The 27,025-nt window shown below is 41.2% G+C and overlaps 1 protein-coding gene across 2 annotated transcripts in view; it reads right to left on the reverse strand.

Moving 5' to 3' along the window:
- The window catches only part of DNAH1 (dynein axonemal heavy chain 1), a 98,966-nt gene that overhangs the window by 35,198 nt on the left and 36,743 nt on the right, over positions 1–27,025 (reverse strand). For both annotated transcript variants that reach the window (XM_033140663.1, XM_033140662.1), the window contains 23 exons: positions 26,002–26,165; positions 24,069–24,182; positions 21,358–21,546; positions 20,535–20,640; positions 18,570–18,683; positions 17,400–17,549; positions 16,764–16,850; positions 15,972–16,158; positions 14,692–14,783; positions 13,971–14,125; positions 12,122–12,299; positions 11,608–11,802; positions 10,482–10,601; positions 9,868–10,026; positions 9,490–9,594; positions 8,135–8,275; positions 7,232–7,392; positions 5,642–5,799; positions 5,292–5,465; positions 5,140–5,178; positions 3,637–3,815; positions 2,336–2,566; positions 1,029–1,225 (listed from right to left, as the gene is read on the reverse strand). In XM_033140663.1, the coding sequence (XP_032996554.1) occupies positions 1,029–1,225; positions 2,336–2,566; positions 3,637–3,815; positions 5,140–5,178; positions 5,292–5,465; positions 5,642–5,799; positions 7,232–7,392; positions 8,135–8,275; positions 9,490–9,594; positions 9,868–10,026; positions 10,482–10,601; positions 11,608–11,802; positions 12,122–12,299; positions 13,971–14,125; positions 14,692–14,783; positions 15,972–16,158; positions 16,764–16,850; positions 17,400–17,549; positions 18,570–18,683; positions 20,535–20,640; positions 21,358–21,546; positions 24,069–24,182; positions 26,002–26,165 (3,395 nt within the window). The remainder of the gene's footprint in view (positions 1–1,028; positions 1,226–2,335; positions 2,567–3,636; positions 3,816–5,139; positions 5,179–5,291; positions 5,466–5,641; positions 5,800–7,231; positions 7,393–8,134; positions 8,276–9,489; positions 9,595–9,867; positions 10,027–10,481; positions 10,602–11,607; positions 11,803–12,121; positions 12,300–13,970; positions 14,126–14,691; positions 14,784–15,971; positions 16,159–16,763; positions 16,851–17,399; positions 17,550–18,569; positions 18,684–20,534; positions 20,641–21,357; positions 21,547–24,068; positions 24,183–26,001; positions 26,166–27,025) is intronic.

Below are 27,025 nucleotides of genomic sequence, written 5' to 3' on the forward strand. Positions count from 1 at the left end.
ACTGTTGGTTGCTAACTGAGTGGTAGTTCTGTATCACTGGCAGAAGGTAATCTCTGAAAGTTACGGGGCCACCTTGTGGTCAAAGGCAGGAAAAAGAACTTGAGGGAAATAGGCAGCTTGCAGAATCCCGTTTGCATCCTTGCCATACTCAAACAGGTCAGTTGAACAAGACGCAAAAACACAAAGAGAGAAAACAAACATCTACTTCTCTAACAATTGTTGTAACCTACCCTGGAACTTTAGGGCAACTGACAAATTAAAACAACAACGACAGTGACCCTAAGAGACTAAGAATCTAACAATTTTTACAAAAGAACTAGGAAAAAAAACTACTTAACCAAAGCAGCTGAGAAACTAGGGTGAGGCTGATGACCTTCAACCAGTGAAACCATTCCTACCATTCGGGTAGAACATAACAGCTTTTTCTCATGTTGCTGGAGAAGGTAATTAGTGAGGGGCATACCAAAGCTTCTCTAAGCATTTATATTTTAATTTTTTAAAGCTGAGACCCATATGTGAAAAGCAGGGTATAATAATAATAATAATAATAATAATAATAATAATAATAATATTCTTTGGCGATCACTTGTAGTCGAGTAAGAATAAGAATATAGGGCCTATGTAGCAGAAGTCTAATGCATATTGGCAGAATCTGAGCAATTCCCTTCCCATTTCGAGAGGCAATGGTTACACAGGTTAGGCCTGTGCCCATTCGGCTCTATGTGCATAGGCTCAAAGACCATATTCCAATGTTATAAAGTGGATGTGAGGTGGACCTGGAGGCATTCGCGTACATTGGGTGGGAAGGCAAGGAAAATCTCAGTTTATTCACTATGGCCACTTTCTGCACAGCTGGAACATGATGTGAACAGTATCAAGCTTTCTTCATATGATGTGAACAAACTGAACTCAGAAGTAGAAATGAAGAACATGAATAAAAAAAACCCAAAACCCAAACCCACTGCTTTTCTGATCATTCTGTCACTATCCACTGGCTCAGAAACCTATGATATGCATTCATATCTTACATGTGAGATGCTAATTTGGTGAGAGACTGCCTTCCACTGCCACCAACACCCAAGAGAAGAGCATTGCCCAGTGCCTGGCGCAGAATACGGGTGATTCGGCAAATGTGTTGCATAGCGTCCATGAAAAGAACTAGCTTCATCTTGGTAGTATTGATCTGATTGTATTCCTCCATGTACTCCTCAATCACGTGCATAAGCTATAGCCAAAAAGAGAGGAAGAAGAATAGGAGCAGTAACTAAGCATGCCTCTCTGAGAAGGCCATCAATGGACCATTCACCTCTATGCCCATCAGAGCCTGTCAATAAGGGAAGACAGTGGTGAAAAAATACCCACTGTCTTAGAAAGCCAACTCAGTGAAAATGAAAATATATGATCTAGGATGTACACCCATCAAAAAAGAGGAGCAAGCAGCTTTTCTTTAATTCCCCAACCAAAATCATTCACAGATAAAGTTAACCATTTAAATAATGTTCACTGTAAACATAGCCAAGTTCAATAGGATTAGAGCAACACACTTGTATGGATTTCAGAGTTTCAATCTGAGTTTAGCTATTGTGTCATAGCATGGACATGGTTATCTAATCCCTCATCCACATTTTATCTATCTGGGCAATGGGTGTGATGAACATCTGCCTACCTAAGAGGCTGGATTAATTATCTATAATTCACTTAGTGATCATGAAAGAAGACATACTGTTATTATTATCCTTGACTACATGGCAGTGAATGCAAAGTACACTGCTCCTTATTAAAATCATTATATTTTTACCCTTTGCTTAATTAACACTTTCTCAGTACGCACAATATCCTTCCAGTTGGGAGTTCTGCAGGAAGGATAATTACTTGCAAAGGTCACCTGTACAGTTTTTAATGGCATCCACTGCAGTACTATGAACATTAAACTTGTTCCTCTTCCTAGTTTATTGCATTTTCCAAGCCCAGGTACTGTGCTAAAGTCATCTGCATAGCAGATTCCCAACTGTTCTTTATTACTTGCCTGAACACAGGGGGCATTCAGAGGAAACAGCATTATCTAGGTCTGTTCTATCCTCTTCCATCCATGTTCATCTATCATTCTCAGCATGCTTCTAGTGCTCAGTCTATCCTTGTACAACCTTGTTGTTGTTTCTTTCCTCTGAAAATCATAATCACTTCTAGTATAGGCTTGCCATGCATAAAGTTTATTCTAGAAACTCAACTCTGGACACCCAATGCTTTTATTAACTGCACCCATATTATATGTTGTGCACAAAGGAATGAAAGCTGGAAGAAGTACAAAAATGGAGAAGCATCTTATGAATCCTACCTTCTCTCTTTCGGCAATTAATTCATAAAGCTTCACATCAGAACCTGGGAACATGAAATCCCCATAGAGAAGGGGCTCATAAGGAACAACTTCCTCAAAGGTGGTATCCCATTCAGACATCACGCTCTTCATCAAGTCATCAAACCAAGTCCGGTCCTCCTCATTAACCAGACGGTCACGAAACACACGGCAACTCTCATGATACCACAGCCTCAGCAGGTCCGCTTTATTCTGGCAAATAATTCCAGTGACAACCTTAAACAACCTTTCGTTATTACTCACGCAACCCCAAAGAATGTTATTTCTTGTTCCATATTGATTCTCCCCCCCAAGACACTGACCCTACGGTGTGAAAAACAACCCTTTCCAAACCAGATTTATAAGAAAATGTTTCTAAACTATCAGAGCAAATCTAAACCCCAGATCTGCTGATTAGAGATTTAGAGGATAATGGATGTCTCCCAATAGCACAGAAAAGTTTTGCTAGCAGAGGATATGCTGCCATGGAGACCCCTCCTACGACTCCAAAAAGCTCTGTGGCTTTAGCTTTGCTGCCGGTAGAGTTTCTGCTACCATTATTCAGTGTTGGGGCTTTAAAATGGAGAGTTCTGGTGCACAGAAGGGTAGGCCTTGGATCTGCTAGATTACAGGCCCCTCTGTTCTTCAGAGAGGCCCCAGAATTGGGTCCCTCTCCTATGCCAGTCTAGACCTGGTATAACTAATTCTCCTTCCACTGGAATCAAGGAGTGGGTTTGTTTGTTTGTTTGTTTGTTTGTTTGTTTTAAAACAAAGATCCACTCAAGGAAAGGAAAAAAATGGAAAATCTGCCACATATCTCCACCCACAACCCACTTGGGATTGCATTGTAAGAATGGCTGGCCAAAACTTGAGGAAACTAGGGGGTGGAGTTCTGTGGATAAATCCATACACTCAGATTTTATTGCTAGATATATGAGGGACTCATGGACACCCAAGCTCGATTGTACTGGGTTTGTGGTAAAGCTCTACCATGGATACTGCAGAATAAAGTTCTCCTGAGGTAGGGAAACTATGAGTGGATGAAAGAGGTGTGATACACTTGCTGCTGCCAACAAGAGAGAAAAAAGCAACCCCAATATTTTGACCCAGATCCCCACAATCAGGCCTAGATTGTGCCTTATTGCTTGCACTTAGTGCAGTAGTATGCAATTCACACAACAAAGGGATAACTATTCAGTATGTCATTTTATTGAGAAATAATATGCAATTTCCAGCAACTAAAATTCCTGTCACAGAGCAGATATTGTGAAGGGAGCACTTACCATAATTTTGGCAGGTTCTGCCATGAGCATGCCCTGGAAAACCTTGGAGAGATCCCTCAAATTAAACGTATAGTGAGATTTTGCTGGAGTAGGCAAGAGTTGGGATGTGATAGTGGAATACACTTGTATAGTTGCATCAACAAGGGGTTGACTTAAGTCCTGCACCTGTGGGCATCCAGCTAAAAAACCCAAAAGATGGTCAGCATTGCAGTAGGGGCTTTTCAGGAAAGGAAGAACCATGAGGGATCACATAGAAATAGGGCAGGCTAGCTTGAGACATAGTGAGATCACCGTAGCTAAAATAGATTTACCAATGACTTTATCTCACAGAAGATATTCCCCATCCTCACAATCTATATTACTGCCTAATGTGCAGTTGTAGTACACAACCACACAACTTATTAATGAAGACTTTTTATACTGCCTCCCACATCAGTCTCAAGGTGGCATACTAAAATTAAATTAAGAGTACAATTAAAATGCAGCTAATAACTTAAGCTGAGATAAACAGAATTCTAACAATGGCTTGTATAACATGGTTCATACAACGTGGTAAGCCAAACTCTGGCAGGCCCCCAGAAAGCAGCTCATAGCCACTTTTCTCCTCCCCAGCCCTTTTTTGCTCCCGTGCTGTGCTGAGTGAAGCAAATGTTCGGCTTAGTGTGCCATCTGAACTGGAACTCATGGTTAAGTTCTTTCCTCACTAAAAATGTGGTTTGTTCTTGGAATGGTTGCAGACCTGGTAAAAGGCACTGCAGCCACCCAGGCTTCAAGTGACAGAGACATTTCCTGGAGTACCAGCAGACTGCACACCTGCTCCTTTGTGGGGAATGGGACCCCACACAGGACAAGCATACTATCCAATTCCTGAACCTGGGAACCACCAACCCACAGGACTTCGATCTTGCCAAGATTCAAATTCAGCTTAACCCCAGATTTGTTCTTCCGCTGTTAAGAATTCTGCATATATCAAAAACTCAAGTTTTCCAACTAGGGAAACTGGCACCTGCTGAGCGAGAATCGTTTAAACCAGATTAGAAAAAAATGCAGAAGGGTCTGTTTCTATTACTATCTTACTTTGAGGTTATGTGTGGCTGCCTTTGGAGACAACCCAAAATTTTCATTTTCTCCATAATGTGGCTGCCAGGGAGCTATCTTGTGAGATACATGCATGTATAATCAGTTGGGAGGCTGTAGCACAAACACATGGGTGTTGTCCACAAGTCACATGCTTCCTGCAGGGAACTCTGGTCCAACACTGGTGTACAGACAGGACATGTGCCTGCAGCATAAAGTATGGAGCTCCCTTAGGTAAGCCAAAAATTGGCATACTTAAGCTTATTCATGTTATTGTGTTTGAAGAAATAGGCATCCATCTGCTGAAGCAAAGACCACTCTCCTGATGGTTTTGGTCCAAAATCTTCTATCATCACCATCAAGCAAATGACTTATTTCCCCAAGCCTTGCATAGACAATCAATTAACTTGTGCTCAGGTTACTTACGAACTGGCTCTCTGTAACATACTTCTCCTAGACGTCCAGCTAAAATAATCAAGAAAGAAAAATGGTGTCACATTCCACTATCAAACATTTCTTAGTCACATGGCATATGAGAGCTATGTTAAGAAAGGGGAAAATGTATTCTCATAACTCACCCATCCAACTGTCTAGAATGGTGGAAAAGATTTTCTTCTTGCTGCTATCCTCCAGTTCAGTGAAAGATAGATAGTTGAAATGGCGGGTGAGGCGTGGGCTGACTGCATTTCTTCCTCCACCCGGTGGTCCCATGGCACCAACAAAGTTAATATCTACCAATTTCTTAAAGGTACCTGACAAAACATTCCACAGAAAAATGAGAGAAGATATGAATGCCAAGACTCCAGTGGGGGGAAATCTGTATGTGCACCAGAGGCAGGTTACTTTAGAACTAGCCTGGCTGGCGGGGAACAGAAAGTATTTGTGTATAGAATAACTAGGTAAATTAAGTAAAGAAAGTATGTCATACCAATTTGTTTCCTATCGTACCAGCCATTATGATCCATCCATTGCCGAAGAAGCTCAATAGGTGGCTGGGCACCATAGGTCTCTAGTGCGGGCATGTTCAGGTCATCAATGAAAAATATGAAGTATCTGCCAAGTGGAGGGCCAAAAACTCCCTTGCGCCTATACAGAACCAGACAAAAATAAAAACCACATCACAGAGTGGAACACATGATGAAAATACTGCAGTCAAGGTTCAGTTTGGGGGGAAAAGTCTGCCGAAGAGACTATACATTTAACATGATGAGCCTGTCAATTGGTTGGTGAATCCATGTATAATCCGTTAATGCTGACAGGAAAAGTATTAATCTCTCAAGTGTAGAATATGCTCCTCATCTTGACTCTTGCATATCAAGATCAGCAAAGAGGGACTTCTTGGTAGTTCCATCACCCTCAGATGTTTGTGGGGCTGGAGCCCAGGAAAGGGGGCATTGTTTATGGCAGCCCTAATTCCCACCTGGCACCTACACTATTGATGCTTGCAATATATTATTTTTAGGATTCACCCTATTCCTAGGACTGTAATTTGTTTTAAACTGCTGTTAATATTGCATTTTTTAATTACTGTAACCTGCCCAGGAACCTTATGATGAAGGGTGGGCAAGACATTGTAACAGCAGCAACAACAGCAATCGTAGCAAAAAAACAAAACAAAACAAAACAAAACAAAACAAAACAAAACAAAACAAAACAAAACAAGAGTGTTGATGTATGTATACCATGTATACACATACCTCCCCACTATGGCTCAGTTGGTTAGGGCATGGTGCTGACAACACCAACGCCACAGGTTCAATCCCTGTTTTGGACAGTTGCATATTCCTGCATAGATGATCCTCAGGGTCCCTTCGAACTCTACAATTCTATGAATTATTTCCATGAATACTACCTCCACTATGAGAAGCAATGTGCATCTGAATGGCAGTTTCTAGGTACCACAGGTTTGGAGAGTGCTGTTGCACCCAGCTCCTTCTTAAAGCCTTCCCACAGGCATATGGTTGGCCACCTTGAGAAGAGGATGATGGACTAGATTGGCCTTTGCTCTGAGCCAGTGGGGCTTCTCATCTTGTGCTCTTATGAACTTTCTGCCAAAGGTCACTAGATAATCAATGTTGAATAACATAAGTAAAACACAGTATGGCTGCAAATCTGAATAGATATGAATAAAAACTCCAAGTTCAAGGGGCGACTCAATGAATGACCCAGTGTTTTCCATTCAGGGTATGTGATTGTTTACTAATGGTAATATCAAAATATCCAGTGACTCAGAAATAAGTAGGAATCCCCAGGGCCAGAGCATTCAATCAGCATTTATCCAATGCCTGTTTGCCCACTGAACTGACCCTACAGGAGTGTTGATCAGCCAGGCATTTCTGCTATCACTTCCAGGATGAGGAAATAGCTATACTTTGATTTTAAATCATTTACATTTTTATGCTTAAATTTCTTTAGCAAATTTGGAAAGGATTGCTAAAAAAATGCTTAAAAAGCAAATAAAATAAATATGAACAAAGTGGGATATCAGCAGCAGAAATATTGCAACAAAGAATTTTGCCTTTTATCCAGTTTGCTGTCAATGAGATCTTGAGTTTGGTTGGCTGAGGTTCGAGCAGAGAACATAAGAAAATGGCTGATAAATTCTAGTGGCAGGTTCTTCAGAAGCTCATCTGCTATTGTGAGGGTCTTTCCAGTTCCTGTGGGTCCAATACAAAGAACCTACAATTTGGAAGAGAGAGAAACTGTCACTATTGGGGGATGTGTGCAGACTGTAATCACACTTTCACAGACTCATTTGCCAATTAGTAGTGTTTTTGACAGTCCATTGTGACTGTATAGGGCTTTTCACACTGTGTCTTTGAGATTCCTTTGTTTATTGCTGCAGTAGACCGGTTCTCAAAAATTACTGGGGGTTTCACTGAATGACTTAGCAGCCTTTTTTTGTTCTGCAAATCGAAGCAGAACAAAATCAAATATACTAACTCATATTTTAATAACATTCTTCTGCACAGTAATCATTGTAAAAAATAGCACTTTGTGGAAACTATGGACCCTAGGCTAAGCTGTTTAGAGGTCTGCATAAACATTAAGTAGATTATGCCAAAGGCATATTATGAGGAACAGAGGCCCTAGACCAGGACCTTGTTGGCTGTTTAATAATTCAGCCTTAGTCAGAAAAACTAATAATCAAGTACAGGGCCATGTACAGATATTTTCTACCACAATCTTTTCATGAGACTGCCTGAATAAAGCTGAATGGCATTTGAGAACCTCTTCTGTAGTAGATCAAACTAATAAATGAATGAATGAATGAATGCAGAAGCGGAGGCAAATAAAGTCTACTGAGTAGCCATTTGGGGGGACATTTTGAACAAAGTACTAATGCTGGCTTGACTGAGCAACAGAATATTTGCCTTTCTACAATGCTAACTTAACTCCATTTGAAATTCAGGAAACTTACTGGTTTGTGGTTTGTGAGCAAGAGCTCCAGCAGAAAAGCCATCTGGACAGTGTTCATTGTGGGAACAATAATGTCACAAAAGCTGGTATCAGGCACCATGGTAAATGATGAAGAGAAATCCATCCAGTTCTCCCAGCACACCTAAGAGACACAGGTACATTTGATGGGAAGGACAGATAGAGGCTTAAAACATCCTGTAATTAGTTTCTTAAATACTTCCAAGCCAATATAGAAATTGAATACAGGATTAAGTTTGCAAAGAACGTCAGCAGTAGAATCTTGGGGAAATTTACAGTGATGTTCCAGAGATTCCAGTAAGTCTACCTCCCTTTACCAGTCCAATCTTAACCATGACAACGTCTCACTGAAACTACATCTGGGATTATCTCCTTCCCCAACCACCATTTCCCTAAATGTCAAAAGAGAGTTAGACTTAAAGAATGGAGGCAGGCGAGGATTTCAATGCTGGGTGGGGGGTAGGAGTTGCTCAAAAGTGCTTACTCTGGTGGCAATGGCACACGGACCTTTATCTTTACTTTAAAAATGATGCTCAGAATTATTTAAGACTATTTCACTGCTGTTACAATACAAAATGTGCAAGATTGTACTATATTTATTCTATTCTTGCATTAAAATTAAGATTCTTTTGTATGGTGAAGTCAGTTTATTAAAACAAAACTGAATATCAAAATTTAATAATGCTTGATGTGTATGCTGTGTTTGTATGGTTATAAAATAATTTTAAAAAATAAAAAAATAGAAATGATGCTAGTGTTGTGACAAGATGCATTTAGTGGGGGTTGGGGAGAGGACAAGAAAAAGAGTAGGGGAAGCTACTGTTACCCTTAAGCCCTTATCCTCCTCTAAATTATCTAAATCATTTTGCCAACCCTCCCCACAAACGGTCAGAATGCCCCCTCTCATTTGCCTCCTGCAAAAGAAAAAAAAAGGGGGGGGGGGAATAACACTAGTGCTGTCCTTAGAGCATGAGACTCTTAATCTCAAGGCTGTGGGTTTGAGCCCCATGTTGGGGCAAAATATTCCTGCATTGCAGAGGGTGGAATAGATGACCCTTGTGATCCCTTCCAACTCTACAGTTCCATGATTCTATAGAGTGAGGAGGGCTGCAGGCCCAAGAAGGTTAGTCCTGGTCCTGCCAATATCCTTGGTGGCCACAACCCTCCAACATATGTACATTTGGCTGCTGTGTACATCTATGCATGCACTGATGTAACAGATAAAGCTCCCTCATACAAGTGGGGGATGCCGACTAGGTCAAAGGTTAGCTCATGTAGCCCCTCCTGTATTTTTTCAAGGGGTGGGATATCTGAATCCCCTGGTGAGAATTCATTTACCATGTTAACAAACTCTTCATCTTCTTCTTCCTCAGTGCTGCTAATTCCAGCATCGTTCAGTTTATAGTCATAGACCAAACCGTTTTCTGGGAACAATAATTCAATCTGCGGGAAGAAAACAGGCAGTGAACATCACAGGTAGCTTTACTTCAGAAGAGACTAATATAAATAATGTAGTGTGTGGAAACAACTTCAGAGTGATTCCATCCGGTTTATTTAGTTAAAGTTGCTATATTTTCCTGTATCTCCCAAAATAATGATTCAGAAGCAAGGCAGGCAGTGTTGTGAGACAGCAGAAAAAAGGAACTCACACAAATTCTGGAAATACAGGGCCCCTATAGTTGCCTTTAGGAACAGATGCCATTCCCATCAACTTGCCTTCTCGTCTGCCATCTTGTTCCTTAACCAGACACTGAAGGCCACACGGCTTTGGGCATCCCCAGTCGCACCCACACTCCAGAGCAAAGCAAATATGAACCACGGTTCAATCAGTTCACCAATACGGGCTGTTTTCTCTGCAGGGATTCTTTTCATTCCCTGAAGATTCAATTAGCAGTACAAACGAAGCAGAACAAGTTAATTAGCGACAAAGTAAAACCTTAGATTATCTGCAAAATCTCTCTAAATTCCCTACATGTATTTTGGATGCCTTTTCTGAAAGTAGCTCCCATCTCTATGGACAAAGAAATCTATTGTAACCCAGTTGGTGCATGAAGTCCCTGATGAACAAATTCATTGCAACTGTCACAGCATTAACCCCAAAGTGGTTTAGCATCTAGGTTTTACTTATCTGACCCAATCACAGAGCTATTCACAAATGATAACACAGTAAACAATATCAAAGCTTAAGTACATTTCTGTCTGCTAATTCCTCTGTTTGTTTTCAATAAATGTAGAACTTATTTCTGAGTCCATCTGTTCAATTGGACCCAGCTGTCCATTCTACTTTAGCCTGGTAGGACCCTGAGCATCAACAGCTACACCAGCCCTACCTCAATGGGAATGAAGGGTTGAAAGAAACAGTCCAACAACTTGAGAAGACTCATCGTCAGGTTAGCATCTGTAGAGGCAATTATTTCCTTCACTGAACTTCGGACAAATGTAATAGAGTCCTGAAAGGGTTCGGAAGATCGAGAGTTAAATGTTGTTGTTGTTATATAATTATGCTTTTCCTGCCTTTTTCCCTCTGATGGGACTCAAGGCGGCTTACAAATAAAAACTAGAACCAATAAAAACACAGAAAAACCAATCATTAAAATTCAGCGAAGTTGTGTGCACAGAATGAGGTCCATTCGCACAATGGGACTCTCCCCCCCCCCAGCATGTCCCCTGCACCCCTAATTCTGCTCTGGAGGGTTGGGAGAAAACCCACACAAGTTTACGTGAAGACAGCACTGAAAGTCTTATTGCACAAGTGGACATTTTTCCATGAACGCATATGCCCCACTTAGTTCTACACTGAATTTCTCCCATTCTGCAAGGGCACACTTGATATGGCAAGGTTGGGGATTCAAAACTATATGTACTTCTGAGACAACACCATATAGGAAGAAAAAGTGCCAGTGACTAAATTTAATTTGGCCATTGGGCGAAGACTAGGAGGAACTTCACATGAAGTTTATAATGACATTGACCTCTCCCCTGTTATTAGTATTAACTTGTTGATTGTTAATATGGAGGAAAAAGTGAGCAGGAGATATGAAAATGAGCTAACTGGCCAATGCTGTTTTAACAAATCACTTCACAATGTAATGAAAGCAAGAGCCACAAAAACCTAAAGTGAGAAAATGCCATTAAAAAACCAAATCACCATGAATACACAACTGTAAAATCTTAAAAGCAATCCGGCTGCTAAATTTGGAAGCAAAAGAGACAGGGCTCAATTCACAGAGAACTTTCCCACTGCAAGCCAAATAACAATAAATTGGCATTTTGGAAGATTATAGCTCTTGTACCGCACAGGTGAAGTTCCTGTCATCTAATAAACCGTGTTCACCAGCTGCCCCAAAACTAATAAAGGCAAACTTGATAGGTTCATATCCCCTTGTTTGGCTAAAGGCTAGGGTGACTTACAGATTTTACACTGAATCAAAATACAGGAATATTGTAGTGGTTCACCTCTAGGAATCTGCTGAAAAGCGAGTCAAGGGCTCCAGTGAATGGCTTCATAATGTCTGGGATTCTCTTCAGCCAGCACTCAGTGAAGGGCTGTAATCCCAAAATGCTGGGTTCCAGGTATACCATGCCACATCGGGAAACAGTGGCAGGGGAAGCAACAGCTAAATCTTGCACTTCAAACATCATAGTCATTGCCTGGAAATGAGAGGAAAGGAGCAAAACTGTTTCCCACAGCTTTTCACAAAAGGTACATAGTGTGGAGGGAATCCTAAAACTCTAATCCCTCATTGACTGGGATTATGTATTAGTGAAATCACAGTGCTGGTCAGCAGCATCCAGCACAAATATTAGAACTGTGTTCTTAAGTACAATAAATTGGGCATGCTAAAATCAAATGTCTACATTTCAACCAAATATTCCCTCTTTCTCGGAGAAAAGCAGACTATACATTTACAAATGACTCTGTGTATGTGTGTAGATACCAGGAAACGAAAAGGAGGAAAGAGAAAGATACCTCTGTTAGCTTAATGATTTCACCAGAGCTAAGACACAACTTCTTGTTATCATCCAGCACAGTGTTCATATTTTCAATCCAAACAGCATCAACTGGACCATCAAACATGTACCATTTCTTTTTTTGATCAGTAGCTATGGCTCCCACTCGGATAAGAGCAGGAAGAATCCCATCTGTCCTGTGAGGTGGGAAGGAGATATACATGAGTCAACGAAGTAGTTGCACACTTCCATCTAGCAATGCCCAGTATAATTTATGACAGCATCACATTTATGAGCCCAAACTTCTCTCTCCACATCACCTCTTCTATTTTGTCCTAAATAGGTATGCAGGCTTCTGCTCTTTTGAAGATCATAAAGCAGAATCTGCCTTAAAAAAAAGTTTCCCATTTGATTATTTTGATCAGAGCAAATGAAGTGTCAATTACTGGTATTCACTGCCAGAAATGCAAAGGCATCAATTGCTTCTGGATGTAGCCCAAATGTTTATCTCTGGATGCAGTCCAACATTTTAGCTCTATCAATCAATAATTGTTGTTATCAGTGTAAAGCTGCTATAATTATTGCTCATTTTTGTTTAGCCATACACTTAGTATGTGCATGGTCTTCTTTTTACAAGATCGAAAGAAAAGAAAACCCTCAGAGGCCCAGCTGGAACACTGGGCACAGGGGCGGAGCAAGGGGGCAGGGGGGCGGGCCGCCCCGGGTACCACCCTGGGGGGTGGCACTCTGGGAGCGGGCCCCACCCCCGCAATCGACACCGGCGGCACAGCAACTTTTAAAAGGCTGCAACGCATGAACAGCAGCACAGCATCTATGCTGCTGTTCACCCGCTGCAGCCTTAAAACGCGGCGCGGCACAGCGCGGCGCAGCCCGGCACCAGTCGGAAGGGGCGCCGGCTGATCGCGCCCGCCATCTTGGGTGGACTGCACATGTCCTCACATGCGCAGTCCACCCAGGAGGCTGCGCACGCGTCGTGATGTCACTACGGATGCGCCTTGACGTTAGCACGCGCACGCGCTTGGGAGTGGCGCACCGCCCCCCGGGGAGGTGCCTTCAAGTTTGCCGCCCCGGGCGGCAAAGCGACTCGCTACGCTGCTGACTGGGCAAAAACAGTATTGTAAATAAGTCACCACACTTAACCATAATATGCTCTGGAAACAGGTTTCATAAATATGCACTTCAGCCCAAGTCCACAAAACATTTACTTGGCATACACACATACAGTATTGATGTATGTACTTGACACAGCAAACAGAAAAACAGTATTATAGTGGAGTTTTTCCATGGGCTGTGGTTTTATGGCCATCTCTGTTACTTCACTCCTGAAGATGGATCTGTGATTGTAGTGATCCATAGAACCAGTCTCCATTAGTTCACCTGTAAACCTTTTATATCCAGAGTGTGGTGAGATGGCTGAGTTTAAGGGAAGGAAAGAAAAAATTCCTTAAGTGGTTCTGCCTTCTTTGTGTAGAGGCCATCAGAATAAAAATGACAACTCCATTGATTAATGGATGACAGGACACATTTGCAGGTGCAGGTGCAGGTGCAGGTGCAGGTGCATGTTTGGTGTCCAGCTCTCATTAGGTTTTAATGTTACTTACACAGGCTCATCAGCAAAAACCCAACGCAGAAAGCTGAAAAGAAACTGCATGAGCCAGCCAGTTATACATTTAGTGTTATGGATTTTCTTAGGCCATAGAAAAGTACAATCAAAACATATGGGCATTAGCCTAACAAAAGAGCTTTCTTAAATTTTAGTTTATACAGAGCTTATAATTCCTAGAAAAGGAACACGAGCAGACCAGAAGCCATCTAGAACAGATAAGAAGTTTTTAAAAATCTTTTACCATTCATGAGTCAACAAGTCAAATTCTCCATACAGCTGGCCCATTGTAATAGATTTGGGATTCAATATAAAATAATTGACGGCTTCATAGTTTCCACCACTGACTGAAGGCCGACCTTTCAGAGATGTCATTGCAGCTGCCAAAACTTTGTAACACTGAAGACAGAAAGAGTGCAAGGGAATAAAACATCATGGCATCTATTTGAAGGCTGAAAAGAAAGACAATTCAGACTCACCATGAATCTACAATAATGAAGAATGCAAAGTAGTGACAAAGGACTTTGCCCAAGGGTTTGACATGATTAAGAAAAGAGGATTATAAAAGACAAGCACTGATCACAAAAACAGAGGAGGGAATGGCCTTCATTCTTTTGGAAAGTTGATGTAATATCTGCAAACATTGCACTGCAGAAATCCCAGCAAAGCTGTGCAGGCTCAAAGTAACCCATACGTGCTTTAATGAGGCTCTTCTACAGTACACATAAGATCAGTATATCAGTTTTAATCCTAGTGTTCTTATTTCAAAGCTCTTCTATGCAGGCTGCTACTGTACTTGGCAAGAAGGGATTTTTCTGTCTCAGAACAATATCCCGAACCACATTAAGCCAAGCACAAAGGCTGGAAATGCTCCTGCTATGGTGTAAAGTGCTGGACAAACCCTCTTAGTGTTATTTCCCTTTCATCTGTTGACAGCAACAACAGGCATCTCTGGAAGTTCTTACCTTAGTTTTTCCTGAGCCTGTGGGCCCTACCAGCATGAGACCATGACGTACCACAGTAGTTTCATATAGCTGGATGCACTTCATCACAAACCCTGGAAGAAAAAGATTCAGAATCGGAATGCCTCGCAGTTGCTTTCACTGGCCTGCAGGTCTATGGATGCGAAACTGTGTGGATGCTATAAGCCCCCAAAGCACCATTGAAGGCACACACCAGTTTGTTCCTTAGCTATCTTGCACAGCCCTACAATGCTACTATTACCCACTAAATCCTTTCATAGCTATCACACATTTTAGAATCCAGATATAGTATACATGTAAATAAAAGCACATTTTCACTTACGGCACACGAACTTTGTAATTCTCTCCCTTCTTGGCATCATGTGAAAAACCATTTTATTAGCCTGGTATTTTAGACTGAGCTTGATTTTTATCAGTGGAATTATTATTTGACCTAATTTTAATGTTCTAAAGCTTTGATTATTTTTATTACTGTTATTTTAAATATTCTTTGCTCCAGGAGCTATTTTAGGTTAAAGAATTTAGCAGAATGAAAAATAATAATAAATATTAAATATACACTGCAGGTAAATGACATTAAGTTCCAAGTTTACCATCCTACTTAGATTGCACAGTATTCTGCCAGAGTATTAGAAAACAGTAAAAAACAGACACACCAAAACATCTAGATAACAAATGCAATCAGGGGAACAAAATGAGCATAGATTTGGGGTTTGTACTTTTCCTGGTAAGAATTTAAAATGTTAAGTGGTATACAGATGCTTTAAAAATAAACAAATGACATTTTCCTAGCTGCTGTGAATATTTTGGTTTAAGAATTTCTGGGCCTGATCTACTTAGTTTCCATTTTTGATGCTCTGAGAACAACATCAGAGCAGAGGTTAAAAAGGAATGCCCACAGATGGAAAGACAGATTTATTTATTGAGGCTGCAATCCTATATCCACTTACTTTGGAGTAAACTCCACTGAACCCAATGGGACTTAATTCTGAACAGACAAGTAAAACATTGCTCTGTTATTGAATTATGGCATTTGTATCCTGCCTTTCTTCCACATAACTTGAGGTGAAGAACATGGGATTCCCAGATAGGTTCCATCCAGGCACTTAAAAACCCATCCTTACACAATGATCCATGAGCTGCAATTGCTGAATGACAAATTATAATCCAATGGTGTGGTGCCAAGTTTCCAAAGTTCACAAGAGACTAATATATAGTTTTAAGAAAACCCCACAGAGGCAGTGTGTTACTTTTTCACTTACCATCAACATCTTTCAAGTTGTCTTTAAGACAGTATCTGTGAATTGCTTCCTCCAGGATGCCATAGTCAATAGGTTCCTCTTTGATCTTGGGAAACAGATCAGAAATTATACCATTGAAAAGCTTCAGGTCATCCTGCAGGAATTTAGGAACATTGACATCTTTGATGGCCCTTAGGCAAATCAGTTCCTGCAAGCAAGAAAAGTATATTAGTAAAGATTCTTCCTCTTTTCTTGGATCTCCATGCCCAGCCTTTAATTGCCACACTCTAAAATCTTGATTATTCTGCGGAGCTACTAATCTTTGCACTTTGACAGACAGATGATTGCGATTAGGACTGTTCTTTTCAATTGTGTTTACTTTTCTTGTTCCAGACATCTTCAGCTAAGATGAAAAAATGTGGTGGTGGTGAGGTTGCTGAAAGAATGTTATCAAGAATCTTAATTTTTTAATGAAAAAATCAAAATAAGCTAAATAAAAGTTACAAGATCCAGCCCCAAATGGAATTGTTGCACATTTTAATGTACAAATCTTTGTAGATCATGTACAGATAGAGCAGAACTAAATTTTAAACAAAGTTTAGTCTTAGCACAGCCTTCACCAACATGATGCTCTCCATATGTTTTGGAGTAGAGGGTCTATGCCCCTGCTGGGAAGTTATTCCCAACGCTCTGCCCCACCAGGCGAGCAACACATATCCAGAATATAACCAGAAAAGTGGCTCTTAACTATTCTAGTCATCCTCATGCAACACTGCATATGGAGCCATTTAAAGTGGGACTACTTGAACTTGCCTCGTCCATTGTTGGATTTTCTCTTTTGAGATTGCCAGCAGCTGAAATGACTGTCTTCACAGCTCTCATTCCAAAGTCATAGTGATCCTGCAGCAGAGATATGGGAAATGACAATAGTGGAAATAGGAACTGAAATGGGATGGCAAGCATCAAATCAGTTAGACAAGAGAAGGGAACAATCTGCCAATCTCCTTCTCTACTTGCAGCCCTGCCTCTTTCCTAAGAAAACAAAAAGAGGGAGAATCTTTACATGGCTAGGCCAAGGCTTAATTACTTTCATTCTGAACAAAGGTAAAAGACAAAGAATAGAGAGGCAGAGAGTACTGTTATGAAGAAGGGTATTAGATACTGCAGCAATCCTTTTTAGTTCTTCTGTCCTCATAAAGCAATTCCTTGGTAACAACTGAAAACGAAACCAGGGCATGAGCGATAACATTGGTATGATTGCACAAAAATTTGAGCTAAGGAGGATCAAACGGATAAAGGACAGCCACTGAGATAGCAATGAAAGTGAGAAGAGAATATGGTGCTCCAAGATAGCAGAATCAGCAAAATTCCGAGCTACAGGATGTATTCTAACGGAACTCTAAAGATTCCTCATACATTAGGAAGGCTGGATGGCTCAAAAATACTGACCTGGGAACTGAGTTGTTCAGAAGACAATTTAAAGGTGGTGGTGATCTTCTTTGCCAGAACTTTGGCTTCATTGAAGCCAAATGAATACAGAGAAATCTCAGCAATCATAGAGTAATCTGGAACCATCATAGCCACAGGACGAAAGAGAGCCTAGAAGGCATACAGTCACCATGAAGAGGGAAGGCTCCACATATATTCACTCTTAGCAATCTGTGCTTATGGATGGTAAGCAAATTAAAAGCAATCCGCACAAAAGAGGTTATCAACCCAAGTGGCAGCAACCCTTTATAAATGCACACAGAAGATAGAATCTAGGAAATTGGCCAGTTTCAGCTGATATCTTTTTTAATGTTTGAGATTTCTGAGGAGGCATTTCCAACTATTTGGGGGATAATATAACATTTTATTGCATAATCAGACTTAGTAGCATTCAAAAACAGTCTCCCTTGCCAACGTGAATTTAAGTGATTTTCCTAACTTTGTGGGAGTGGAATGAAATCTATTTCACCAAATTTACCTATGCTTTCAAACTGGAAGAGATTTTCTCCCTTCAAAGCAATACATTCTAGGGGTTGGGATACTCCCATCCCACTTATGCCTACAAATAAAGAATGGACTCCTATATATATGACGGAATATATCATATATTCCTCTCCAATGTCAGACACAGAGCTCCAACATCAGAGAGGGAGATCTGATGTCAGATCCTGCCCCCAACACCAAAGCCACTAACACCCTGGTCCAACCAGTGTTTGAGTTGCAATGTCTGTATAGACAAAATGGAGATATATTGGGAGACATTCAGAGATATGCCTGAGGAAGACCAAGAAACAGCTGGGATGTGAAGGATCCAACTCTCTCCTGGTCCCCTGATACACCCCCAAACTGGGGACAAATTTAGACATACCTCTAAGCGTGACTCAATCTCTCCCTCCACTATCTCGCTCCATTTGAGAGGGAAAATGTACAGGAGGTGGGAATTAAATCTGGAAATAGACAAAGGACTGCAAGATTGCTCCTCTGCCTCATTTCTGGCCTGGCCTGGCAGCTTGAGCCCAGCAGGCCTTTGGATGTGGTCATTGAACTGCCTTTCGTTCCTGCCCCTTCCCCTAACCTTAGAACTGCATCATAAGAATGTAGATGTAGCCAAGTCCAGCAGTCTTTAGTTACCTTTAAGTTATCTGGTAGCTCTGTGCGTCCGGCATAGCCAGGGTTCATTGTGATGAAGACTGCACAAGATGGAACCAGTGCAATTTCAGCTCCTTCAAACATGAAGCGATCCACCTAGACCCAGTAAAACATTATCATAGTGAATGACTTGCTGGTAAGCAAATATCCTCAATTCCAGATGGAACAAAATCCTTTTTGTGTCAAAACAGATAAATATAACCCTACAAATCCAGTCAAATGTCCTCACTGGGCTGGTCCAAAGATGCACACTACCCACTCATCAGTTTGCAGCCAGGACCAGATTTGTTTAGAATTCAATTGGACACACAATGACATCCCTCCCTTAGATTTGCACTTCCCTGAACTTGGTTCATCCTAAGGCATGGTTGCTCCTTCTACCCTGCAGTGGCTTTGGCTGCATTTGCATCCGCTGCATCTCTACTAAAGGTGTGTCAGGTGGCAACTTGGGCTATCCAAATTCTTTCTCAGAGAGTTATAAGATGGAATTGCATGCTTCCTTGGAGGATGCATTTGGAAGGCATAACCTCCAGAAATTAATTCCTCATCATTAATTTGCCAGCTCCCACCCTAGGATTACTAGGGGTAACTTTGGAACATGTCATTTGCTGGTGTCCTGGTACTTATGGTAATGACCTGAAAGGTGTTTCTAAGGTGACACTAGGACATCACCAAGGCCCACCCTTCACTGGCATTGTTTACATTTCTTATATTATGGATGGCTACTCCTGGTGTCTGGAGTCTGTCATGCCATTAGTTTCTTTCTACGATGTCTGTTATATACTCTGGCTGGAAGGACAAACTATCACTCCAGGAGAGGGGTGGCACAAAAGCCTTTAGGAGTAATGACTTTTTTTCTGCCTTCGAGTTTTTGTAACTGGTTAGCTATGCCTCTCTGACTATAAATTGTATAAATAAATAAAAGAAATAGAACCCACCAGTGGGTTCCATGCTGGAGAGCCTCCTCTATTGTCTTGAGGCTTGTCATATGTTCACCTACTTAAACAGCAAATTTCTACTTAAACAGCAAAGAAAACAAATACTGGATAATGTTTTTGTACCAACATACTTGAGGCAGAACTAGAACACCAGCACAGAGATACCTACTCTGTAGCCCACAATCTGAAAAGAACAGCTTACATAACGAGCACCAGAGAATGCAAGTAACGACCCTTCTGAATGTATTGAAACCTAGTCAATTAACTTTGAAAAGAAGTTTCTTCAGCTAGGGGAAAACTATTCAAACCTCTGTGCAGTCGCAGGGTTTTGCCATGCTATGAAAACCTATGCAGCGCCCAATACTCCTACACTAAACTGCCGGTTAAGTGGCAGAAGGGACTAATAGGAGCCTTGAAAACTTCCTTTTCTCTTAATTAGGGAAGCAGAATTTTCCAGTTCAATATTCTATTAGAAAAATATTCATATTAAAAAAGGTCTCCAAAGGACTACCTGTCAAAGAAAGTAATAAAAGTAAAATCATCTGACATTTAAAATATGCATTCTATTAAATGATTATGGAACTGCCAATATAAAGGAGGAGAACTCCCTAAATCTGCCAATACGTAGGCAGGAAAAACAACAAGCTTTAAATAGCATCTCAGAAATCACTCAAACCCCCACAAAAAAACAGCCCACTGGGGAGAAAAACTTCAGGAGACAACCAAGAACCACATACACAAGGGAAAAGCAACCAAATTATATGCACAAACAAACAATTAAAGGTCAGAAGAGCACCAGCTTGGTCTGCTTCAAGCAAGGGCAGAAAAAATGAAGTGTCACTCTAGAGGAGGGCCAACACAGAAGCCTTTAGGAGTGGTGACATTTTTTTCTGCCTTCAAGGAAGTGGAGCATAATGATATCCCACCTGGTGATGTCCTAGTACCTACTGGAGAAATAAAAGTGTGGTTTGGGAAGCCAAATTCCTTCACTCTTCACTTCGTAACTTACCCTCTGCTGTTGAGCTTTCTGAATTGTTGTGATTTGCTGGGCAACTACAGACAACACTTCAATGTCAATGCGGTTGAACTCATCGAAGCAAGCCCAGGCTCCAGAACTGAGCATATAAGGAGAAGACAGTATCAGGAACCCAGTAGTTACTAGCGAAAATTCAGTTGGTCTTAAAAGGCATGAAAAGATTATGCCAATCTAGACAGCACTGGGGCGGGAAGATAGGGTGGCAGTGAGGTTGGGGCTGCACCAATGTGCTGCTGGGAGTGCAGGATTGGCTCTGCTGCTGCATTTGTACAGCACCAGCCTCACTACTACCCCAGTGCCTTCCAGGCAAGCTGCAGAGATGCTGGTGTTGGGAGGGTAGCTCTGTCTCACCATGCTGGCTGTTAATGGTGGCAAGTTAATTTATGCAAATTGCCTACCATTTGATACCAACCTTCATGTGCAACTATTTTACATGTCCTCTTTGGGACAGTCACTATATGTAAATTGGGCCCAGTTTCCAAAGATGACTGGACTTTGAACTATGTAAGTTAGCACAATCTAAATGTTTATTGGGTTCCCTTTTACTCTATCTGACCAAATATAGTAATACATCTCTACAGAATGCTCAAACAGGCAATATATGGAGATTGCTAGAAGGGAAATAATCACTAGCCTAGCTACTTGTTCTGGGTTCTCATAGACTCACTTCTGCTTGGATGTATTGGATGCAACAATATTCTGATTCATGTATTGTCCGCCAAACCAATAATTTTGCGGCTGTGTTATGATCCACCCCCTGTGTAGCATATTCATATATGGCCTTGTTTTGTAATACCTGGCTAGTCCTTTCAGGAATTTCCCCATTGCCATGAAATCAAGCTGATCAGAGCAATTAAACACAACCGTCTGGATAGCTAAAGCTTTCCCCAGATCTTTAGTCGTCTCTGTTTTGCCTGTTCCAGCTGGTCCTGCAGGAGCGCCCCCGAATTTCAAGTGCAGTGCTCCAGTAAGTGTCAAGTAGCATCTGTCACAAAGAAGCAAATAATTTTAAGGCTGGAAGGGTTCATCTAGTCAAATGCCACACAATGAAAAATTTATTACTCATTTATAAACATTACCAAATAGCTCATTATGTTAATATATTAAGAAGAATGCAGTTTATTATCAAATGACAGTATACTACAAGAGAAGATCAGAACACTCTATGAAAGGGGTGGGCTCACCTTTTTCAGGCAAACCCTCTGGGGCCTACATTTCATGGTGGGCATGGCCAAAGTGTAAAAGTAGATGTGACCAATTTTTAAAAAACAACAAAAGGACAAATTTTGGGGATCTTGAGAGAAACACAAAACATTTTGAAAACACAGAAGAAGATCCATGGAGGTGGTCAGGTTTGTTTTTTTAAAAAAATTGTAATATAAAAAATATATTAATGGGTGAATTTAGGGGAGCCTTTTGGCTCATGGTTTGTCTCCTCCAGACAAACTATGAGCTGTAAACCAAGAACACATATTGGTTACAGCTCTTTGCTTGCCTGGAGAGAAACAAACCATAGCTCTGAGTTCATATGACAACCTAAGGCAAACCATGACTTTGTCAGAGTAGCAGAGTCACAGTGAGATTGGAGAAGGAGCAAAGCAGCCACAATCTCCTCTCTGGGAGCCTGTGCATATGTGCTAAGGCATGATCTGGTTTAGTGCTAAATGCAAACTGAGCCACAGATATACTTTTAAAAAACAAACCAAAACTGTAACGAAGAGCAATGTTGTACAAATTTTTCCCTATGTTGTAAACCAGCCCAATTCAAATGTGTCTTGGGTGTGTGAAATTTCCTGAAATAAATTGTGACATTGGTGTGGTGTGTCAGAAGAATGTCATTTATCTGCTTCTCTGGGTTTTTGTTTTAAAAATCACATAGAACCCCAACACTTCAACACTGACTATGGTTAAAAAGTACACACCCTTTTAAAGATTCAGTTTGCTTTCTTGGGATTGATTGATTGATTGCTGCAGGTGCTTTTTGTCTACAGAAAACTGTGGGTTATTTGCAACTAGCTTTTATCCAGAGCAGACCCATATAAATTAATGACCATGACTAACTTAGGTTCATAAATTTCAATGAGTCTATTCAAAATAAAAGTTACAGTACTTGAATACAACCCTGTATATAGCCAGTGGCTGAAAACTAGGAAGATTGTTTACTGCCAAGAATGTGACAGTAAACTAGATGGACTGCACCCTAAGTCTACTTCTCTATGTGTTCTGCAATAAAAGGTATACCCGGGGTGGATTTCAATACTTCAAAATGACATGCGGCAAGAAAAAGATTTTAAAAGGGACTCCCTAGGTTTTCTGATCTAAATATGCTTTATGACCTTAATATGATGATCAATAATAGCTAGAACAAGTGAGATCTGGTTGAAACCTCCTGAGAACAATTATATTAGCACTTCAACACATTCATTTGCTATCCCATCCCTTGCTCTGCTAAAGCATCAATAATCAATAACGGTACTCAAAAGGAATAAGAATTTTTAAAAAGAAGATATAGATCATATATTATTATTCTCAGAGAGCTGCTTTAACCATACTGTTTAATGATGAATAACCATCATTCAATATTATCCACGGAGGACCACTTGATTAAACTGCTTCTGTTACCATTATTGAGAACTGAACGGCTATATCCTTGTTCAGCCTGCAGAAATGCAATCCATCTTCCATGCATGCAACAGATTACAGTGGTACCTCGGTTTATGAACTTAATCCGTCTGTTCTTAAACCAAAACTGTTCCTAAACCAAGGCACCCTTTCCCTAATAAGACCTCCCGTTGTCGGAGCCCTTCCACCGTTTGGATTCCGTTCTTAGACCAAGGTAAAGTTCACAAACCGGGACACTACTTCTGGTTTTGCGGAGTTTGTAAACTGAATCATTTGTAAACAGGACTGTTCTTAAACCGAGGTACCACTGTACTACACTGTCAACTTTTAAAAAAAACAACAGCAATCAACCGCATGCATATATACATGCATTGATCAACTAAATAGAAAGCTTTTTAAAAGATGGTTATTCACTTTAAACATAGTTTCTCTAAGACACATGTGGAATCTGTTCCAAAACACTTCACCATATTTGGCATTTGCAGACACAAGAGCTGTGTGGATAATATAGATTCTATGTCACCATAGGTCAAGCACATACACCCTGTGTAGTTTTTGCTGCACAGTCTGTGCCAGAAATACATACGAAAGTGATTATTGCTCACCCAGACTCTAAGCTAGGCCCAGTTTCCCACTGACTCCATATGCTTCCATGTTAGGTCTTAGGCTTTGTCTGAGCATACTCTTGCTGCCTGGCCCGGCTTGGAGTACTGCAATGTACTCTGTGTGGGACTACCTTTGAAGATGACTCGGAAACTACAATTAATCCACAACGCAGCCGCTACACTGGCAGAGTTGACCCTTGATTCAGCTCTCAAAGAGTGATTTATTCATTCAAGATTATGGAGATAAGTTGTTGTTTTTAAGTTTAATAAGTTATGATACCTGTCAGTGAGAGGGGTAATCACCAGGCGCCCACTGTTGCCCAAGTATTCATAGCCGTAGATAAATTCAGCATTCACTGCCCGGATATACAAATCATCTCTTGTCCAGTAGTACCTAATGTTAAAGAAAAGTTAAATTCAAAACAATACAGGAAGAAAACTGCAAGAGCTAACAAACCGTTTCTTATACCATCAGTTTAAACACTATAATCCTGTTTATTTGGTTGTATTTTGTTCATTCTAAACAATGCATACTCTTTTATAACGCTGCATGTTCCACCTGCATATTATTGAAAAACTGGACATTTAATGAGTAATGTTAATGTATGCAGAAAATAATGTTATGTATGCAGGAAAAAACAGTAGATTTAACAGAAATTTTCCATAGCCACAAAAAAGGTTAAGCATAGAACACCTCTCAGCAACTAGCATAAAGCACAAGAGAAGAAAGATAATGTGAACTTGTATTAGGAAGGGAATGTTGTTGGGTTGGAATAACCCCTAAGTAGAATGATACAAATTCAAATTCAAATTCTACAAGGCAGGCTTAAGCAGTATGTGGACTGAGAACTCCCAGAAGTGCAAGCTGGATTTTGAAGGGGCAGAAGAACCAGAGACCAAATTGCAAACATGTGCTGGATTATGGAGAAAGCTAGAGAGTTCCAGAAAAACATCTATTTCTGCTTCATTGACTATGCAAAAGCACTTGACTGTGTTGACCACAGCAAACTATGGCAAGTTCTTAAAGAAATGGGAGTGCCGGATCACCTCATTTGTCTCCTGAGAAATCTCTATGTGGGACAAGAGGCTACAGTTAGAACTGGATATGGAACAACTGATTGGTTCAAAATTGGGAAAGGAGTACGACAAGGCTGTATATTGTCTCCCTGCTTATTTAACTTATATGCAGAATTCATCATGCGAAAGGCTGGACTGGATGAATCCCAAACCAGAATTAAGATTGCCGGAAAAAATATCAACAACCTCAGATATGCTGATGATACTACCTTGATGGCAGAAAGTGAGGAAGAATTAAAGAACCTTTTAATGAGGGTGAAAGAGGAGAGCGCAAAATATGGTCTGAAGCTCAACATCAAAAAAACTAAGATCATGGCCACTGGTCCCATCACCTCCTGGCAAATAGAAGGGGAAGAAATGGAGGCAGTGAGAGATTTCACTTTCTTGGGTTCCCTGATCACTGCAGATGGTGACAGCAGTCACGAAATTAGAAGACGCCTGCTTCTTGGGAGAAAACCTAGTCAGCATCTTAAAAAGCAAAGACATCACCTAGCCGACAAAGGTCCGTATAGTTAAAGCTATGGTTTTCGCAGTAGTGATGTATGGAAGTTAGAGCTGGACCATAAATAAGGCTGATTGCCGAAGAATTGATGCTTTTGAATTATGGTGCTGGAGGAGACTCTTGAGAGTCTTCTGCAAGGAGTTCAAACCTATCCATTCTTAAGGAAATCAGCCCTGAGTGCTCACTGGAAGGACAGATCCTGAAGCTGAGGCTCCAATACTTTGGCCACCTCATGAGAAGAGCAGACTCCCTAGAAAAGACCCTGATGTTGGGAAAGATGGAGGGTACAAGGAGAAGGGGACGACAGAGGACAAAATGGTTGGACAGTATTCTCGAAGCGACTAACATGAGTTTGACCAAACTGTGGGAGGCAGTGGAAGACAGGAATGCCCGGCGTGCTTTGGTCCATGGGGTCATGAAGAGTCAGACACGACTGAACGACTAAACAACAACAAGAATGATACAATAATAGTCAGACGATCCTTTTCAGACCTTTGTGATTATTTTTAAGGCTGTGTGCTTCAGGATGCCCTGCCTAGTGCATGTATCTCACAGTAGCTGAAGACAGGGATCTTCCCATGTTACTATCTCACTACCCAAAAACAGCGATAACTGATTCTAGGAAATCTCTCACCTGAGCTGGGAAATCCACTCGAAATCATTCTCACTGCTGACATTCTCCTCAACAAGTTTAGCTGCCACATCCTTGGCATGAACTTCAATCACAATGAGAGCTGATAACACTCCCCGCTGCATCCGAGACAGCTTCCCTCGCACAAGTGCTACTAGGTCGCTCAGCTGTGCAAGGAAAGCATAACAAGTCAGGCCATGCCTTGGAGAAATATCTCATATCTACTTGGCATTCTATAGTTAGCAATGTACTGAAGTGTGTAAGAAAACTGGAGTCCCTTGGGAGAAAAAGAAAAGCCACTTCTCACGCCTTCCTCACATTTTGTGAAGGGAGGAGGAGAAACAGTACAACTCGAGACTGCCTTGGTCAGACCTCACTTGGAGTACTGTGTCTAGTTCTGAGTGCCACAATTTAAGAAGGTTATTGACAAGTGGGAACATGTGCTGAGGAGGGCAACCAAAGTGATCAAGATGACTGGAAATCCTGTCTTATGAGGAATGGTTGAGGGAGTTGGGTACGTTTAGCCTGCTAAAGGGGACACTGAGAGGAGGTATGATAGCCATCTTCAAATATCGGAAGGGCTGCCACAAGCTTGTTTTCTCATGCTCCAGAGGGGAGGACCCGAACCAATGGATTCAAGTTACAAGAAGGGAGATTTTGACTAAACACCAGGAAGGACTTTCTGGCAGTAAGAGCTGTTCGGCAATGGAACAGACTCCCACAAGAAGTGGTGGACTCTCCTTCCTTGAAGGTTTTTAAGCAGAGATTGGATGACCACCTGTCATGGATGCTTTAGTTGAGATTCCTGCACTGCAGGAGGTTGGGCTAGATGAACCTCAGGGTCCCCTCCAACCCTACAATTCTGTGATAGCAGTGAAGCAAGACCTGGTTGGCACTGTCTTGATCTTGGTCTTTATGAGTTTTTCATGATCTCTTGTGGGGGGGACGGACTAATGCATAGGACAAATTTCTGGCCCACCCACCACTGACATGCAACCCCTGGAAGGTTTCCCACAAAGAAATGTTG

This window comes from Lacerta agilis, chromosome 2 (assembly GCF_009819535.1).
Source record: "Lacerta agilis isolate rLacAgi1 chromosome 2, rLacAgi1.pri, whole genome shotgun sequence".
NCBI classification, from domain to species: Eukaryota; Metazoa; Chordata; class Lepidosauria; order Squamata; family Lacertidae; genus Lacerta; species Lacerta agilis.